The 19,246-nt window shown below is 42.1% G+C and overlaps 1 protein-coding gene across 1 annotated transcript in view; it reads left to right on the plus strand.

The window, feature by feature from the left end:
- The window catches only part of LOC111874043 (protein eva-1 homolog C), a 120,384-nt gene extending 108,373 nt beyond the window's left edge, over positions 1 to 12,011 (plus strand). The window contains exons 3-6 of the mRNA XM_033755306.1: positions 2,333 to 2,456; positions 8,053 to 8,202; positions 9,794 to 9,937; positions 11,842 to 12,011. Of these exons, the coding sequence (XP_033611197.1) occupies positions 2,333 to 2,456; positions 8,053 to 8,202; positions 9,794 to 9,937; positions 11,842 to 12,011 (588 nt within the window). The remainder of the gene's footprint in view (positions 1 to 2,332; positions 2,457 to 8,052; positions 8,203 to 9,793; positions 9,938 to 11,841) is intronic.
- The last annotated feature ends 7,235 nt before the right edge of the window (positions 12,012 to 19,246 follow it).

The raw sequence follows: 19,246 nt of genomic DNA on the forward strand, positions 1-19,246 counted from the left end.
CTCTACATCATCTGACGTGATTGGACAGTATTTATACACTGGCGCCGAAGGTTCGGAACATTCATCTGGCAAAGATACCCTAATTCTACTCAAGTACTGACTAACTGACTGAATCTTTTTTAGTCCTGGGTTCGATTTCAATACCTTTTCTAACTTGAATTTAATCTTCTCTCCAATTTCGCCTGGAGCGGAATTCAGTGAACTAGTTGAAGTGAGTCGTGAAGGCGTACACCACAAGATTCTAAGCTCTCAATGGCTTTTGAAACGTAGAAAATGTGCATGGATAAAATTCACATCTTGATAAACAGTATCACTTCCAAACACCACCTTTGCTTCACGGACACATGCATACTCATCTTCAGGTTTTGTAACCACTTCTTTTACTTGACTGAAATTCCCTCTTAAAATGAAACTGCGGATATCCATGTCCCCCCCCCCAGTTAGGACAGGTTCAGGTGGCAGAGGAACCTGAGGTACGCAATCTTTTTAGAACTGGGCACGAGCTGGTGCTTTCAGAAACAGTTTTTTCCCACTTGCAATTAAATCATTAACAGCTGGAAACTGTGCGCCTACTTTTCTGCAATACAGTGTAACCCGTGAGCTAAATAGGTTACGTGTATAAGATTTGGATAAAATACTTGTAAGGCCTTTGCTGCTTTCAACATATAGAAAGCTCCATCTCTGAGTACCACAAGCACCTTACACCAATTATTCTCAACTTCAGATGACCACAGTAGTCGCAGAGAATCATTTACAGATCTTGCTATTGTGCTATGCTTGGTTTTCTCTAGTACTTTGCAAGCAAGAAGATGAGGTTTGCCGGGTTCGTCTGGATGTAGCTTACCAACTACAACATTTGCTATGCATCGGCCACATAAATCCGTCTACTCATCCTTAATTTTCCTTAATTTCAAACGTATATGCAGAAATATGCTCTTACGTTTAGAATATGCAATAACGACCAAAAACCCTCAAAACATGCATTTGCTTGTGCGCATATGCATTTTCAAAAAATCCGGGCCCTAGTGATCACAAGCGACACTAAGATGCTGGCGACTGATGTAGCAAGCGCACAATCAGGGACTTCCCCTCCCGTCCCTCGTTATGCGAAACGTAGCTCGTTAAGCGAGTCGTGTTTTTACAATTTGTTTCGCTTGTTATGCGAATTATTCGTTATGAGATGTGCTCGTTAAGCGAGGTTCCACTGTATAAGGTAAACCTGTCCCTGTGCTTGTTTAATTAAGAATCACGCCATGAACACATATTGGGGAGTGGAGGTGTAGCTCCACCGTTCTTGATCTCGGCACTAGACAGAGGTGAATGATCAGCTTCACGTTCCGGCCGCTTTACTCCTAGGAAGGAGCCCACGGTACTCATGTATAGGAGGCTGGGTGGGCCCCAGAGCCGGTCTGGACACTGTGGGTAATGAAAAATGTCTTGAGCATCGTTAAATACTCACCGAATTAAATTCAAGTGGTCGCAGTAACAGAATTTGTTTTAGATAAGTTCCGAAAGAGACAGTAGCTCTTATGAGTTATTATTTCCAAAAGTCATCGATCATATAAATTATTTAATCAAAAATGAAATATGTGCCTCATGATCAGTCTTGAGTCTGAGTCTGAGTCTCATGTTGCGACCGACGGCCAGTCGACCAGCCTCTCATGGAATAAAGCACCCATCTGGGGCTTACGACCAGATTTTTATTACTGTCAGACAGTTGCGGGTTTGTTGATTTGGGGCACTCTCTCTCTCTCTGACAAGAGGACGGGTCTGTCGGTTAAAATTGCTGCTGGTCCTCGCCAGCGCAGTCATTCTCGGATCCGAGTGCCGTGGAACTCGTGACCACATTTTACTGTCTGAGATTCGAGATTTCCCTTTTCGTCGCCTCCTTCTTCCAGCCCGTAGCCTGCTTAACCATATTGACTGAGCTATCGAGGCTTCCATTTAAATCCGAAGAACATTTAAAACTCGATATTTATGAGAATTTCCATTCAGTTCCTCTAGATAGCAGCACCAATTGGCACATTTCACTCTATAAAGTTTAAATGTTGCTGTTTTTATAGAAAATTACAAGTTATTGACCTTATATATTTTTAATGAGTCGTTTCTTATACCAAATAAATGTTCAGGGACAATTGTTTCCTCGGCTTCCCGTTAAAATTGCAACGGACGTTATGTTGGTATTTCGTAATTAGTAGTAAAACTGTATATTAAAATTGTATTTAATCTGACATACCGATAAACGGGCATGGCGGCGACCTGTTTGCCTGGCCGCCCGCCAGAGCGTGCAACAGCCGATCTGAATGACGGTATTCAGTACTCTCTTTTGCAGACGGTGGTGGAGGCCTGCCAGAAGAAGCGCCAGTGCAAATTCCAGACGTCGCCCAAAACCTTCGGCGGGGATCCTTGTCCGGGCGTGCGCAAATACGTGGAGGTCGCTTACAAGTGCCGTCCATGTGAGTATTGCTCCTAACACTTAGACTTCATGGTGTCTGATATTAATTCAGCTGAGGCCTTCTTGAGAAGCCGCCAGTTGCTCAGCTAGTCAAGAATTTCCAAACTTTTATGGAATCGGTAGGTTCATTACCGTATTCATAAGAGCCTTCCGCTGTTCCCTATCCTGAGCCAGATGAATCCAGTCCATAACACCTCATCCTATTTCTAAAAAAAAAAAAAATTGAAAATATTGTTCTCCGATCTGCGTCTAAGTCTTCATAGTGGTCTCTTTACTCCTGACTTTCCCACCAATGTCCTATATATATATATATATATATATATTGTAACGTGTTTTGCCACTGAAGACGCCGTTCGGATTGTTAATTGGTTTATTTAACAACCTGCAATTAATTATAACACTGTTACGGGTTTACACACTTTACAAACATTACACACAAATCTCTTCACTCTATCCTCAGTAGTGTACACGTATTCACAGTACGATCCGGGAGCTATACCAGTGTCACTGTATCACACACTTCTCTTGTGAGCCGAGCATCTGCTTCTCAGGCTATCACTTCTACTCACACGTTCCGGTATTCTTCTTTCCGCTACAGCTGAACTCGGCGACTTCCAGTTCAACTGTCTCCGGCGACGGGTACATTTCAACTGTGTCACTCCTGATCACACACTACTAACTAACTCTGAATAGTGTTCGCTGCTCCTTGTTTTGCCTCGACACGGACAAGACAGAAAACAGTTACATGATGGGTACCGCTGTTGCCTGACGCCGTGTTTGCCGATAGCCTGGCAACGCTGTCGGGAGTTGTTTACTGCTGCATAGCAACCGCGGCATCCCTTGGTCACGTCACCACTGGAAGGGGCGGGATGTTGACTGGCCTATTACCGTAGCAGCGGCAACGCTCCGAAGGTGTTACGTCACTGCTAGTGGGGGAGGGGGTGTCCTGAATAGCGCAAATACGTCACACCATATATATATATACAGTAGAACTTGGTTATAACGTCATCAAAGGGACCTAAAAATAGTGTTGTTATAAACGAATGTCGTTGTAACCGAAATGGGCGCTTCCACAGTAGCCTTATGTTAGTCACGTAAAAATCTACCAAAAACCGAGTTAAAATGTTGCATTTTTTAGTGAAATACGTAGTTAAGTACAGACTAACGTAACATTAACGTGGAATTGCCCAAATGTGTAATATCAAAGACATATTACAGCGCTTTTCACTGACAATACACACAATATTTCACGAATCACTTTAACTTTCTCTTCAATGCTTAAAACTTTCCTTTTCATTGCCATGTTTTCGCTACTGCACTTCTCTGAGTTTAGGCAGGAACACTGTAGGGTAAGTAGACAATGTGAGGTCCTGTTAGACGAGATTCTAGGAAAGGAATGCAGTTAACAACCTGCCGCGTCCTCTTGCACTATTCACGCAGTCCCACCCCACACCCTTGTTTTCGCATAAAACCCACGCTCCTCTTGCAGCCCGCGGTCGTATTCTTCCAGGACAGTCACGTCAGCAAGTAGAGAAAGTGAGGGTGGGCAGACACATCGAACTTTCCCACGATATCAGAGAAATTCAGGAATGAAAATGACGTTACATACGAGGTTGATGCATTTGTGCATGTCGTACTAAGCAAGGTATAAAAACAGTGCTTTAGAGGAATTAGTTCGTACCATTGAATATTTGACGCAATAGACAAGGTGTCGCAGAAACCGATGTTACTATAACCAAGTTTTACTGTATATGTGTATATATATATATACACCTCCCCATTCTTACTACATTCCCTTTCCATTTCATCCTCCTGTAATTGATCATTTGGATTATATTTCACGAAGATTACGGGTTATGGAGCTCCTCATTATGCAGTTTTCTCTAACTCCTATCACTTCATCCCTCTTCGGTCCAAATATTCTCCTCAACACCCTGTTCTCAAACACCCTCAGTCTGTGTTCTTCTCTTAATGTCAGAGACCAAGATTCACACCCATACAGAACCACAGGCAGAGTTATAGTTTTCATATTTTAATTTTTTTTTTATTTCGAATTACACAAGACAGTGATCTTTCCTGTGGTTTTGTATGGTGTGTTAGTCTCTCACATTAGATTGACGTGCATGAGAACATGGCCCTCAGTACAGAACGTGTCTCTAAGAGAGAAGAAATGAGCACGTACTCTAGGAAGCTGCATAATGAGGAGCTTCATAACTTGTGCTCATCGCCAAATGTTATCAGAATCATCTACTCAAAGATGCGATGTATGTGGCGTGTAATAAGCATGTTAGACATAACGCATGTACGAATTCCAGACAGAAAACGTGGTGAGAAGGGACCGTAGATGTCACGTGCTGTCAAATACGTGTATCCCAATTTTTGAAAGGATCGAAATTTTCGACACTTGGCATTTCCAAGAATAAATATTTTTTTTGTGGGTAATTTTGCGACACACTTAGCAGCTGGATTATAACGGCGTCGAATAGTAGGATGGTAGGATTGGAGAGGATTTGAAAGGAAGTGGCATAATCGAGATACTATTCTGGCATTCGTCTGGATGGTCTAAGGAAACCCACTAAAGACCTTAATCAAGATAGCCGGTGTCCCAGCCGGGATTCGAACCGAGTATATCCTGAATACGAAAAGAGAAAGTTACCGCTACGCTAAACCGCTCGGTGGGTTAAGTGAAATGGAAGGAAAAATAATTTTTGGCTTTGTTCAGTGTGGTAACTTTCAACAGAAATTTTGTATCTGCGTAAAATTAACACAGAAAACCAGTGAGATATGCAAACTAGCAAAATGAAATTTTGAAAACTTGAGCACTCTAGTGGAGTACATTGTTTCTGTTTCCCAACCGTCCACAGTTCGTGTCTCGCCTCTAAATCTGCAGACATACCTGGCAGCGGTCAAAACGATCAGAAGACACGTTGGCTAGTAGCACCGCACTGTGGGACCTGTAAGGTCCCAGCGTGGTGTTTAGATTGTCGGGAATTGCCTCAATATTCCATGCGGTCTGTTACAAGGGCCGACGGGGAAATTACCGACAGCACACCCCAAGGGGAAGTAGCTTGTGTAAATGTAAAGGAACGTGGACTGTCCTTGTTTCTCGGTCTCGCATCCCCAGTCGCGGTGATCTACAGGATGATTCACTCGGAGGCAACTCCGAATTATGTAAGTGTAAATCACGCAGAAATTTTCCGACCAAGACGAATGTTCGCGATGCACTGACACTGTGCCTGCCTACCTGCCCGGCTTCCGCCACTCTCTTCAGCTTCTGATGGTAGCTGTAACATTTGTGAACATTTTTTTAATCATTTATTAGCAATCTGAATTTACATTCTATGAGCTAATTTGCTGTCATGTACAATAATTATTCTATTGTACTAAGTTGGCTTGAAGAGCTGTAATCCATCGATTACACCTCAGTTTTCCTGGAGATCGTTTGGCCAAGTTCGTCTTAGTCTTCTGTATTGTGTAGGTTGAAGGAGAGCTTCTATTGCGTTGTTGGGGTGAGATTCCAGTTTCTGATAATGTTTTTGGATTCTGTCTGTGATTACGGTTCTTACATATGGGATCTTGAGGTCGGTGTGAAGAGTTTGGTTTGACACGTACCAAGGTGCGTCAACTATGGCTCTAAGTATTTTGGATTGACTTCGCTGGATGATTTCTATGTTGGACCTGCTGGCGCATCCCCAGAGCTCAATGCCGTATGTCCATATGGGTTTAATTATTGTTTTGTAGATCAGTAGTTTATTATCTATTGTTAGGTGAGATTTCCGACCTATTAGCCAATTTATTTCCTTGAACTTAATTTCGATTTGTTTTCTCTTCTTCGCTATATGGTGTTTCCAGTTTAATGTTGAGTCCAGGTGTAGTCCTAAGTATTTTACTACATCCTGCTGTTGAATGTTAACATGATTTAGGTGTACTGAGGGGCAGTTTCCTTTCCTGAGAGTAAAAGTCACATGCGCCGATTTGCTTTCATTCACTTTGATTTTCCATCGGTGTAGCCATTTCTCCATTAGATTCAGATGTTCTTGTAAATTAGATGAAGCAATTACCGGGTCTTCTGACGTAGCGAAAATTGCTGTGTCGTCTGCGAACGTACCTATTTTTGTTAATTCGGTGGTCGGTATATCTGAGGTGTATAGCACGTAGAGGAGTGGACCCAAGATACTGCCCTGAGGAACTCCTGATTGTATGTTTCTTCGGTTGGATACTTCAGCGTTGATTTTTATTTCGAATTCTCTGTCTGTTAGGTACGACTGCAGTATTGCGAAATATTTGGCCGGTAGAATTCTTCTGATTTTATAAAGCAGGCCTGGATGCCAAACTTTGTCAAATGCCTGGCTTACGTCGAGGAAGGCAGCAGTGCAGTATTGTTTGTTTTCCATAGCTTGGTTGATTATATTAGCTATTCGGTGGCATTGTTGTACTGTGGAGTGTGCCTGTCGAAAGCCAAATTGGTGATTAGGGATCCAGTCATTTGGATTGGCGTCGTGATTAATTCTATTGAGGATAAGCTTTTCAAGAAGTTTCGATATTATGGGTAACAAGCTAATTGGACGGTAGCTTGTTACGTCAGTGTGATTTTTCCCAGGCTTTGGAATCATTATTATTTGTGCGATTTTTAATGGTTTGGGCCAGTAGCCATTCCTTAAGATGGAGTTGAATATGTACATGAGTTTGAGTATTCCCTTTTTTGGAAGTTCCTTTAGTAGTGTGGCTGTGATGAGATCAACTCCTGGCGTCTTTTTTGTATTTAGCCTGTGAATTTCTTCCCTTATTTCTTTCGGGTTGAGACGTTTTGGGTGTTCTTGGTCCTGGATGGGTGAGTTGAGAATCTGGTCAACGTTTACGTCTCTGTTATTATTTAGTGGTGTGAAAACTTCAGTTAGATGTTCTGCAAACAGTTCGGCTTTTTCTTGGTCATTTTTTGCCCAGGGTCCAGGAGGGTTTGTGTTTTTTCTCAGTGGAGGTGTGGATGTTGTTGGTTTATTTCTGCTTTTTATCGGTTTCCATATGGAGTTGTCATATCTGGAGAGGTTTGAAACATATTGTGTAAATGAATTGTTTCTTGTTTCTCTTAGTTTTGATTTTAGCTCGTTACTTAGTTGGTTGTATCTTGTTTTGCTATTTGGGGTGTGAGTTCTCTGCCAGATTGATCGTGCTCTTCTCTTTTGTGCTATTAGCTTTTTTATTTCGCAGGAGATGTGATGGGACTCGTTTTTCATTTTAATTCGCTGGGTAGCCTCTCTTGCAGCTTGTTGGATGAGATTGATAAAGTCTTGAGTTTCCCTTTCTATGTCGTCTGGGGATTGCAGCCTGACTGCTAGTTTAGTGTTATCCTGGATTATTTGTCGGTAAGTATCCCAATTGGTTTTTGGGTTGTGTAGCCTTGGTAAGGGGTTTTTGTTTAATAGGGTTGTGCCAATTATTGCAATTATGGGGCTGTGGTCAGAGCTTAGGTATTTGTGAACATGGAGCTTCGTGTTAGCCTCCGCACGTCATATTCGTCAAGTGCTGATTGTGTGTGTGTGTTAGTGCAACAAGAATGCATTTGCAAGCCCTACAGCCACTTGTGTTCGCTGTTCCAGACGAGTTTCGAAGCAAAGTGGCGTGTGAAAATGACGTGGTACCGCTGAAATGCAACCCCAACTCACGCATCGCAGTGTACTCCGCCAGTTACGGACGGACAGAATACGAGAGCATCCAGTGTCCGCAACCCCAGGGAGTACCTGAAGAAAGTGAGTACATTATCACGAATTGAGAACGTATCAGCCACCTCTGTAACGCGTTCATACTCTCCATTGTTGCTGTATCCACACTTTACCCATTTAATGGACATCCGTAACCGTGTATGCCACTGTGTGTTTCCTGTGAAGAAGGAAATTAGTTTTAAACAACATTTTTAGACGAACTTCATGTTTCAAGGTACTCTGATGCATATGATAGATGTTCAAGAATTTGTTATTGTTCCACTATTACGACACAAGACAAGCTCACATAATCCTACCCCCACAAGTCAGATGTACACTATTAGTTTATATAGCCAGTTTCTAACTCTACGCTAGGAGTACTGTTGACATTTTTACGTTACCCAGCAAAGACCTCCAGTTAGTGTTTTCCGTAAACGGACAAGGACAATTCAATTAGCCTCTCTGGTGTCCTCGAAAAGTCATCTAGAGAGAATAATGCCAAAATATAATAAAAGTAAAAAAAGTAAAGTAAAGCTATCCCTGTACCAGGCTGTGAAGGCCCATAGGATTGTGAGACGCTGAGGGTCCCACATTATCTAAGCAATCGGCTCAAAGATGGCGGTAAGGTTGTCAGCCTTACGCGTCGGCCGCGCTTTACTCCCCAGGAAAATTATTTATTTAGTTCCTGGTACTCGTAATCATATTAATTTGTTTTGCTGTGAATATTGGTCTTTACTGCAGTGGCGGATTTAGATAAAAAGTCTTTGTGTTACTTGTTACATTGAATGCATGTTGAAATACTTCGGAATGACGGACTGAAGCAGAATGTATTGAAGTTCTACCTGGGGCATTATTTACATGTATTGTGAATAAACCAAATAAGAAACCGACATAAGCAAATGGCAAGCTAAGCTTGGCTTACTCTTCAACCCTGAAGATGGAGGCAATATGATCCTTTGAAATGTTAGGCTCTTTCCAAACTGCAGAACGTTACAGACCACAAGACCTTGATTTTCATAGTCACTTCTGTAAGAACTTCAACTCCAGCAAAATATAATCGTTGATGGTAATACCCATCTGCGAGTTGATGTTTTGTAGTTTGGCAGACGGGTACTAGCACGTTTGAACAAAACTTCTAGCTCCATCTTCAAATCTTGTATAGGCCTAATTCCTGGTTAATTAATTTGCTTAGTGGGGGGTGGAGTCCAAATGGGTCCACTCGGCACGGCGACCACTGATTGACCTATTGTACCTGCCCCGGGTGATTATGATGATGGAGAATTTGGTGAAATGAAGACTGGCAGGGGAAACCGAAGTACTCGGAGAAAACCCGCCCCCCAGTGCCACTTTGTCCACCACAAATCCCACTTGCCCAGACCCCGGGATCGAACCCGGGCCGCCACGTTGGAAAGCCAGCGACTAACCGCTTGAGCTCTGTCACGTCCTGAACTCCTAGTTAAGACAGAATGCAAAGAAAGTACAGATTTTTGGGTGATCTGTGAGCCAGCAACGTGGGGAGGCTTACCTTCGCGTTCTTGCACAATCTTGTTACACATTGGGCATGTGATTTCACCTTGCCACATGTTCGAAATCTGTTGCATTATTGCCACATAGGGATGTGCTGTGTGGTTGGTTGCAGCATGTCTCGTGAGCTACGCTACGGAGACAGTGATGAACATCTGTCACGGGAAGAGGCGCTGCACACTGTCAGCCGACCCTGCTACATTTGGCAACCCCTGTAAGCCAGAATCACGCATGTACCTCAAGGTGGTCTACACTTGCGGTAAGTACCTTGCCCTTAAGGTTAAGTTCCCATCTGTATCCAGGTCTTCCAAATAGGATCTTCGCGTCAGGTTCACATTTTGTTTTTGTCTGTCCAGGCTCACGTTATCCGCCTTGATTTGGCTACCCTAAGCATATCTGGCAAATATTACAAATTGTGAAGCTCTTCATTATGCAACTACCCTTATTCTCCTGTCCCTTCTTCCCCCCTAGATCAACATATTTTGTCGGCATCCTGTTCTCAAACATCCTGAGCCTATGTTTTCCTTTAATGTGTGAGATCATTCAAGACAACAGCAAAAATTGGAAGTTATCTATGCAGCCGAACCACAGCTTACGTCATAATGTGTTCTTTTAAACGTGTTTGCAAGTTGAATTTATTTTTTTTTATAGGCTATATTGTTAAATTTTTTAATGTTAATTTTTTTATTTGTAAATGCGGGCTTTTGTGTTCCTTAAATGAATTCGGAGTCGCAACTCAGCAGTCCGTGTAATGTTCGTAAATACAATTTTTTCGTTTCTTGAAAGTTCGTAAGTAGATGTTCGCTTGTATTTTAATTTTTGGACTTTTACATAGGTGAAAAACAAAGCCAGTTAGGATAGGCAGTAATCACATTGAAATTCTAAATAGGGACCTCGCGAAGTGTGAAACTTTGCTGTGTCAGTATTACATGAATTTTCATCCTTTCCAATGCTTATAACTTCTTTTTAATAATATCCTTGATCTAGTGCCTATTTCTCCTAAGTGACTGCTTCCTGTGATGTTCTCACAAAACAGATTAATATGCCTTGCTTTGTAAATATATGCGGAAGCTATCCGGTTCCCACATGAATACCAGAATAGTTCCCAGAAGTCGGCCATTGCTTTCCCTTTGAAATCTTTACCAATTCACTGCTCACGATCACCTTCTCATCCTTTGTAACATCAGCAATTGAAACAGATTCGTTTAATGAGTTAATAACGCGGCAAATGGATGGTGCATTCGATCCAACTTTATGAACACATTCATATATCTAAAATCCAGGATGTCTGTCGAACTCATCTTAAAAATAACTGTTTAACCTTCATGAATTAACTAATTTGAATTACGTTTCGTTCCTACATCCCATCCTCCTACCGTTTTAATTTTGTCAGCTTACAAATGAGGTGTTCCCTAAGCACTGCAGAGGGGAGCTAACCAGACAGCAGCCCCGTCACTTGTCACTTGTTCCAGACCACTAATTGGACTTGTGACGTCATACTCAACTTTGTGGTCGTAATTTGTGTCAGCAAGGCGCAAATTTGCTGGGTCCACGTAATCGTGGGACAGCAGTACTCTACCTGTTGTGTTCTTTCCTTTCTAGTTTCACTTATTTCCTTTCTGTAACATAGTTTCATTTTTTGACACTAACCACTTTGTTCACTGTGACAACTTCAAATCTCACGCATAATACCAGTACACGTCTACCGTGCATGTTAAAAATTTCCCATAAAATACAAATATATTAGCTGACACTCCCTGATTGTTTTATGTGAACAGTTAGTCTCACCAGTGCCGTATTTGCAGATTGTAATGTAGGCCTGTCTGGCTCAGTCAGTGTAGTGACTTAGCTACAGGCTGGATCACTACTTCCCAACCAGGGCAACAGATTTCTCATCCAGACCGGCCCTGGGGCGCACCAGGCCTCCTCCTATCCAATGGGTACCCAGGGCTGCTTCCCTGGTGTTGAGAAGGCCAGCGCACAAAGCTGACCACTCACTTTTATCTAGTGCCTCCACTCTCCCATACTTCCTTCTTAATTAACTACAGCAGTAACTTTACCCTTCACCTCTGTTATCAAGTAGCTGCAAATGTTGTTCAGCCCTCATCGTGAAATTAGAAGGAAACTCCATTTTAGGCCTAACCATGTTATTATCCAATGCAGGTGAAAATGTCAATTCAGCAACAGTGGTGGTCACTATGGTGACAGTGGTAATGGTCATTGTCATTGTTGTGAATGTGGTCATGGTGGTGGTTGTGGTTATCACGGTCATGGCAGTTGGGCTGGCGTCAGTAGACACAGCGACGGCATATATAGCGAACATCAGGTTTTAGTTAAATACAGACGGATTGCCCTAGTACTGCAAATCCAGAGTGCTGATACTGTTCAATGAAAGGATTTATAACATAGGAGGATCACTGTCTTCTGTGATGTGACGCCATATAGTCTAGTAAGTATTACGTAACGTTTGAGAACAACCTGCTGCTGCCTGATCCACACACAGTCTGGAAACTTCTTATACCCTGAAGATAGAGGCAGCAAGTTCCTCCACAATGTTGATAATGGCTTCAGAATTCTGTATTTCAGAAGACAGTGAATTTATAGACTCCTCTGTTGAAACCTCAAATCTCATATTTATAGAGTACAGATTTATATTTCAGCCTCTTGTAAAGTGGGGCTACAAATGTGATGATGTCACGAAGTTGAACTGGTTGAATCACATTGTTTGATTAACTGCCAGCGAACTTCAATATAGAAACTTCCTTTGAGAGTAAAATAGATTTGTATATTCACAAGTGTTCAGCAGTTAATGATTATAAACGATATCTGTGCGTGAGAAGCTATGAGCACATCCATATCACTAAGTTCTAGTAGTTCAGAAAGTCGCCGCCAGATGAGATAAGCTTCAGTACCATCTATCAATGAAGTATGATACTAGTTTAGAAGTGCGTCATTATGTACGATTGCAGAGTGAAATATGGGGTTCTCCAGAGTTTAATGTCAGAGTGCCAACCTATCAATCTGAGAGTTATAACGTACCGAAATAGTATCTTTGGTGAGATGTGACTTTCTTTCTGGGCTCTGAAATTTCTGTTCAACACGTGCTTCAAGGGAATTAAACCAACAAGGATGATGGTAAAAAGCACAAACTGCATCGTACAGGGTATTTCTACTTACAGTTTCTCAGTGATTCAAGAAGTTAATGCTTCGCAAGGACTTAAAATATGATTATCTATCAAGAGGACTCCACTGTTGGACCCTACCCAGTGTTAGTTGAACCCAGCTCACAGTTTCTTACCAAACATTTCTAAGGTACATTTCAGTATTATCCTTCCAGCCGCACTAAGCCCTGGGGTTTACTCAGCCTCTAACAGAAATGAGTCATCATCATCAGTAATCTGTCAGACGACAGGTCCACAGTCTCTTCCAAAACAATTCCTCCATTTAATGCGATCTAGAGCTTTCTCCTTCAAATGACAATATCCTCTTCTGTCCCCAAGGTCATCCAGCATCTTCTTACGTCTTCTTCCTCGTCTTCTTGTCACTTCTATCCGCCCCTCTATCTTTCCTTCGATAACTTCTTTTAGAAAGCAGTTTCTGCGTAAAACATGACCAATCCAATTAGCCTTCCGTTTTCTTATTTCGTGTAGGATATTCCTCTGCTCACTGACTCCAATTAACACTTCTTCATTTCTCACATAATCGGTCCAACTGATCTTCTCCATCCTTCTCCAACACCACATTTCNACTTTCCAGATGTTTCTGATCTACTGCCCTAAGTGTCCATGTTTCAGCCCCATACAGAGCTATGCTCCAAATGTAGCATTTCACTAGGTTCTTCATCAAATTTAAGTTCAATTTGCTGGTAAAAAGATTCTTCTTCTTGCTAAATGCAGCTTTTGCCATGGCAATCCTGGATTTAATTTCACAAGTACACCTTCCATCATCTGTTAACAAGCTACCCAAATATTTAAAACATTTCACATTCTCCACTTGTTTTTGGTCTATCTTTATTGTGACTGGGGTTGGTTGTCTCGAAATTTTCATTACTTTTGTTTTCTCCACATTCATTTCCATGCCATAGCACCTTCCAATTTCAATTAGTCTATCAATCATGCCCTGTAGCACAGTTTCTTCCTTAGCCATTAACACAAGGTCATCTGCATATTTCACAGTTTGAATAATTTGCCCTCCTACTTTGAAGTCACCGAGCCCATCCAGAGCTTCCTTGGTAAGGCATTCGCTGTACAAGTTGAACAGAATTGGTGATAAACAGCATCCTTGTCGAACTCCTCTTCCAATCTGCACACTTCCTGTCTCCCCCCTGTCCAGTCGTACTCTAACTTTCTGATCCATGTACAATTTGCTAATCAATCTTCTTTCATGCCAATCGATACCTGTTTCTTTCAGGATCTGCATTAATTTGGTCCAGTTTACCCGGTCAAATGCCTTCTGCCAGTCTATGAAGCAAACACACAGTTCTTCATCTATCTCCAAAGTTCGTTCCGCTATAATTCTCATCATCCCAATTGCATCCCTGGTTCCTTTTCCTCTTCTAAATCCAAACTGATCTTCTCCAAGTACATCCTCTATTTTCCTTTCAATTCTTCTTTTAAGTATCTTTGCTATTATCTTTGCTGTATGTGCAATAAGACTTATTGTGCGATGGTCGCTGCATTTTGTAGCTTTTGTCTTTTTCTTTAAGGCAATCATTGTAACTTCTGTAAAGTCCTTGGGCCACTCTCCACTTTCATATATGGTGTTCATTAGTTTTGTCAGTGTTTTCAAACCACCTTCTCCCAGTAACTTGAGCACATCTCCAGGTACATCATCATCTCCTGTAGCCTTTCCCTTCCTCATTTCCTTGATAGCTTTTTCCACCTCACTTTGTAAAATATATGGTCCTTTCTCGTCTGTATCTACTTCTTCTTCCGGTTCAACTTCTAAGGTTTCTGGCCGATTAGGTCGATCATATAGTTCTGAAATATAATTTTCCCAAATTTTCAGCACTTGCCTCTGATCTACTATTCTATTCCCCTGGGAGTCTTCGATGCCAACATTTTGAATCCCATGATTCTCTTTCCATCCTAGTTCTTTTGTCTTCATGTACATCAAATCATAACGGCCTGTTCTTTGAAATTCCATAATCTCATTACATATCTTCTCAAGATATTCCTTTTTGGCCCTGTCCGTGGCTCTTTTCAATTCATTCCTCAGTCTCCTGTATTTCCTCCTGCCTTCTTCATTGTTGACATTCTTCCATTTCCTTCGCTCCTCCATTTTACTCATCATCTCCTGTGTAACCCATGGTTTTCTTGCTATCTTCTCAACTTTACCTACCAAATCACTGATAGTATCTAACATGCATTCTTTTATATCGTTCCACTGCGCTTCAGCATTTCCGCTTTCACCTTCAATTGCACCGAGTTTCTCTTCTAGAGTCTCTTGCACGCTTTGTCTTTGAGCATATAACTTCTCCAAATCCCATCTGGGTCTGCGCTTTCGAAATCCTATAATTTTCTTCAACCTGGTTCGGAACTTGGCAACCAGTAAGTTGTGGTCAGAGTCAATATCTGCCCCAGGCAGCGTCTTCACATCCTTCACACTGTTTCTGAATCGATGTTTCACAAGGATGTAGTCCAGCTGATGCCTCCTCCAATCCCCAGGTGCCTTCCATGTGTAAATTCTTCTCTTTGGCTTCTTGAACCAAGTGTTGGTGACAATCAGTCCATTTCGTTCACAAAAGTCAATAAGCATTTGACCCCTGTGATTCCGTCTTCCTAGTCCATGTGATCCAACAATATTCTGATATGGTTCATCTCCAACAATGCTATTCCAGTCTCCCAATATGATGCTGTTTGTGTCACCTCTTCCAACTTCCAGAAGAATTTCTTCAATTGTGTCATACACTTTTTCCACTTCATCATCTTCATACTCTGATGTTGGCATGTACACTTGCATAATCAGTATATCTACCGGTTCCGCCTTTAACTTCAGAGCAATAATTCCGTCATTACAAACAATCTTCTTAACAACACTCCTCACTACACTTTTATGCACCACTATTGCCACACTTCTTTCGGCCCGTTCACCTCCGGAATAATACAATGTATAATCACCACAGAAATGAGTACCAGGAATTAATTAAATAATTTTCCTGGGGAGTAAAGTGCGGCCGGCGTGTAAGGCTGACAACCTTACCGCCATCTTTGAGCCGATTGTCTAGATAGTGTGGGACCCTCAACGTCTCACAACCCTATGGGCCTTCACGGCCTGTTACAGGGATAGTTTTACTTTTGTTACTTTTACCTCCATCTAAGGAGAGCATGCGGTAGCGAAGTTGGTTGAGCCACTATGCCACAAGCCGGAAAGTGGCGGGTTCGATTTCCGATGAGGTCACTGTTTTTTCAGTTGATCTAATCCTTCCAGCTGCCCTATGGCCCTAGGGTCGAATCAGCCTCGAACAGAAATGAGCACCATGGATCTTTCTGGGAGTAAATCGAGGCCGGCTTTTTTTTTTTTAAAACATCGTGTATATACAAATATGGCGTAGGAAATGCCCGTCCAGCTTGTATGGCTGACAACCTCACCGCCATGTGTGAGCCTCGACGTCTCACAACCCTATGGGCGTCCACTGTATGTTACAGATCTGGCTTCCAGATGGTCTCTTTCATTGATCTTGTATACCAGTAATTTATTCTTTGAGTTCAATGCGTGTAATCTGGTCTTATGGCTATATGGGCCCGGGATAGCTCAGTCAGTACACTGACTCAGCTAAGAGGAGGACAGCCAAGAACTTGAGGTTCCATTTCAGCAGGGCCATGCCATTTCCCTCTTCTCCACAGCGTTCAGAGTGGCCCCAGGGCCCACTTAGCCTGCTGCCGCTCAATGGGTACTAGAGCCTCTTTCCTCAGGGATAAAACATCTGGGGAGTGAAGTTGACCACTCACCTCCATTTAATTGTAAGGTTAAGAATGCATGGATCTCTACCTCAACTCTTCCATATATCTTCATGACGTGGTACTTAATTAATTAAACGTAAGGGTGCCTTCATCCTGGTACCCTTACCTCGTAGCTCAGCTTTATATAAAGATGGAAACAGGAGAGTAACCATAATTACTTTTGTGTAATGTAGCAACTGTTTTATAGAAAGGATGAACGTAAGTTCGACGCCGACATGCAATTGATATGGTAAAATATTTGCTGTGTCTTTTGATCTGAGACAATATTTCTTCAGTAAAAAAGAAGTGACTGTACAACATAACTGTCGGACGTGATGTTAGTAATTCTATAGGTTAAGGGTTCGTTTCTTCCAAGGGTAAGTTGTATAACCTTGTTATATCAGAAATTAACATGAAGTTGAGACCCAGAAGATGAGTTAGAACTTGAGACTGAAGTGCGAGGGGGCTATGAACTTTACTATTGAAACTCAGGGCATACTCCAATTGATAAGTATATAACATTCCATTGACGTTTTACACACGGGCGCCATCTGAAGGATGTGTCTAAAGTTAATTAGGGTTGTTAGTATCTTATTGTGTTGGAACAGGTTCATATGTTTCCTTACACTGGCTCTTCAATGAAAATCCACCCAAGGGTGATTAGTGGAGGAGTACTTCATGCTAGAAGGGCACAACATGCAAGCAGAGCCTTGTAGGAAAGCCGTTGCATTAACTTGGTCCTGATTCTGAAGACAGTGTCTGGGTTGTGATGCCGTGTGGTCCAACAGAAGTCCACTGACATTTCAGGGAAACGTACTGCCTCCATCCTCAATGTCGAAGATATTGCAGAGTGTAGAGCTGTTGCTATGCAACGATCTCGAGATAGGCGGAAATACCAGGGCTGTTTCATGGGTAACAGTTCGGTAAACACGTTCCCGCAGCAACAGACACATGCAACAATAGAAGAGTTATGTTTTATATGGTCCGTGCCGAGATGTTATAAGCAAGAGACAAGGTTAGAATTTAGTCAGTTCTATGAAGAGTCTGTGAAGAGAAGATCTGAGCCGGAGGCAGAGGAATAGTCATTGTTGGAGCAGTTGCCAGGAAACGTCTAGTAACAGACTTAAAACACTAGACTGTGTGCTCTTGTGAACTGTAAAGTGTGAAAATAGCGATAGTATTATAGTTGTTTGTAGTTACGACATATAAATGGTCAATAATTTGAATATCCAGTTGAAACCCCGTCAACAGTCACACACACTACGTGATAATATCATAATCAGGCAATAAGCCAGAAGCAGTGAGTGAGTTGCTTGCTTGGCATATGGAAGCATTTCGTTCCTCCAAAATGTCGGTGAACTACTGAACTACGTGGTGTCACGGACAAGACGACAGTTCTCATTTCTTGCATTAACATGACATGAATGAAAGAGAACTCAAGAAACTGAAACGGTAAGCATAGCCACTTCCTGATGGTTCAAACTATGGAAATAAGTTAATAGTAATAACCGAACATAGAACATTTAAGAAGTGTTTAAGTATTCCAAATAATAAACCTTTCTGGAGAGATGTAATTATGCAGATTGCCTCTGTTGTGTGGGCTGGTGTTCCCAAGGGGCCTTTCACGAAGATTACAAAAATAATGTTTTATACCGACGTGAGTACATTGGCAAACCTATCATTCATGAGGGAACGAGACCATTTGGAAGAACTAGAAATAATCAGAAGGATAATACTAAAATCCATCTCAAATAAATGGATTTTAGAGTTTATATCTGGCTTACCATAAAGTCCAGTGCGTAACATCTTGTAAATATGATATTGAAATTTCAGGTTCCTTGCAAAGGTAGGTAACATTTTCAGCAGTTGAGCTCCTGTCAGCTTCTCAAGGAATCACATGATTAAGCGCATCTGTCCCTGAGAACAGTATCATGGCTTTACATGATTATTACCACTCGTCTGCACGATACTTCCCCTTAATCTGCATGTTATGCCGCTCTTGTACAAAGCAGTAATATTAACTGCCAGCAGTTACAAAGAAGGGAATGGTGCAGCCAGTGTTATCAAGGTGAATATTAAGGTGCGTCTACATTACTCGTGCTCGTGTGACCCGCTATGCTCGCGAGTAATGTGGACGATGTGACAAGTCACGAAACAAATTTTTAATTTTTAATTTAAGAACTATAGCCAGTAAATTAAAATACGATTACAACCTATACACACTACGAGTAAATATACGGATCCTCACGCGCCGAAGCCTGGCGAGCACCTGAAGTAATGTGGACGAAGATTTACGAGCACAAGTAAAGGCCAGACGAGTCTCCCGACGAGCACAAGCCTGGCGAGCACGAGCACGAGCAATGTGGACGCGCCTTAAGAGGCAGCGAGTTATGTGGAACAGCAGTGACATTGACGGAAAACTGGAAGAGCTGAGGTTTTGGGTTTGAGATTAGTAACATCTTTGGGCAGGGGGGTAGAAGCTCAACATGTCGCACAGTTACCTTGCCCCGAAATCTGATACCTGCAATGCGGTTGTTGTACGAACGGTAAACGTGGCACCACTGGTAAGGTTATTCAGTGATGGGCAAGCAGCGCAAAACCAGCACAGTAGACTAGCATATTTAAAA

The sequence above is a fragment of the Cryptotermes secundus genome, unplaced genomic scaffold (genome assembly GCF_002891405.2).
Source record: "Cryptotermes secundus unplaced genomic scaffold, Csec_1.0 scaffold1801, whole genome shotgun sequence".
Lineage (NCBI taxonomy): Eukaryota > Metazoa > Arthropoda > Insecta > Blattodea > Kalotermitidae > Cryptotermes > Cryptotermes secundus.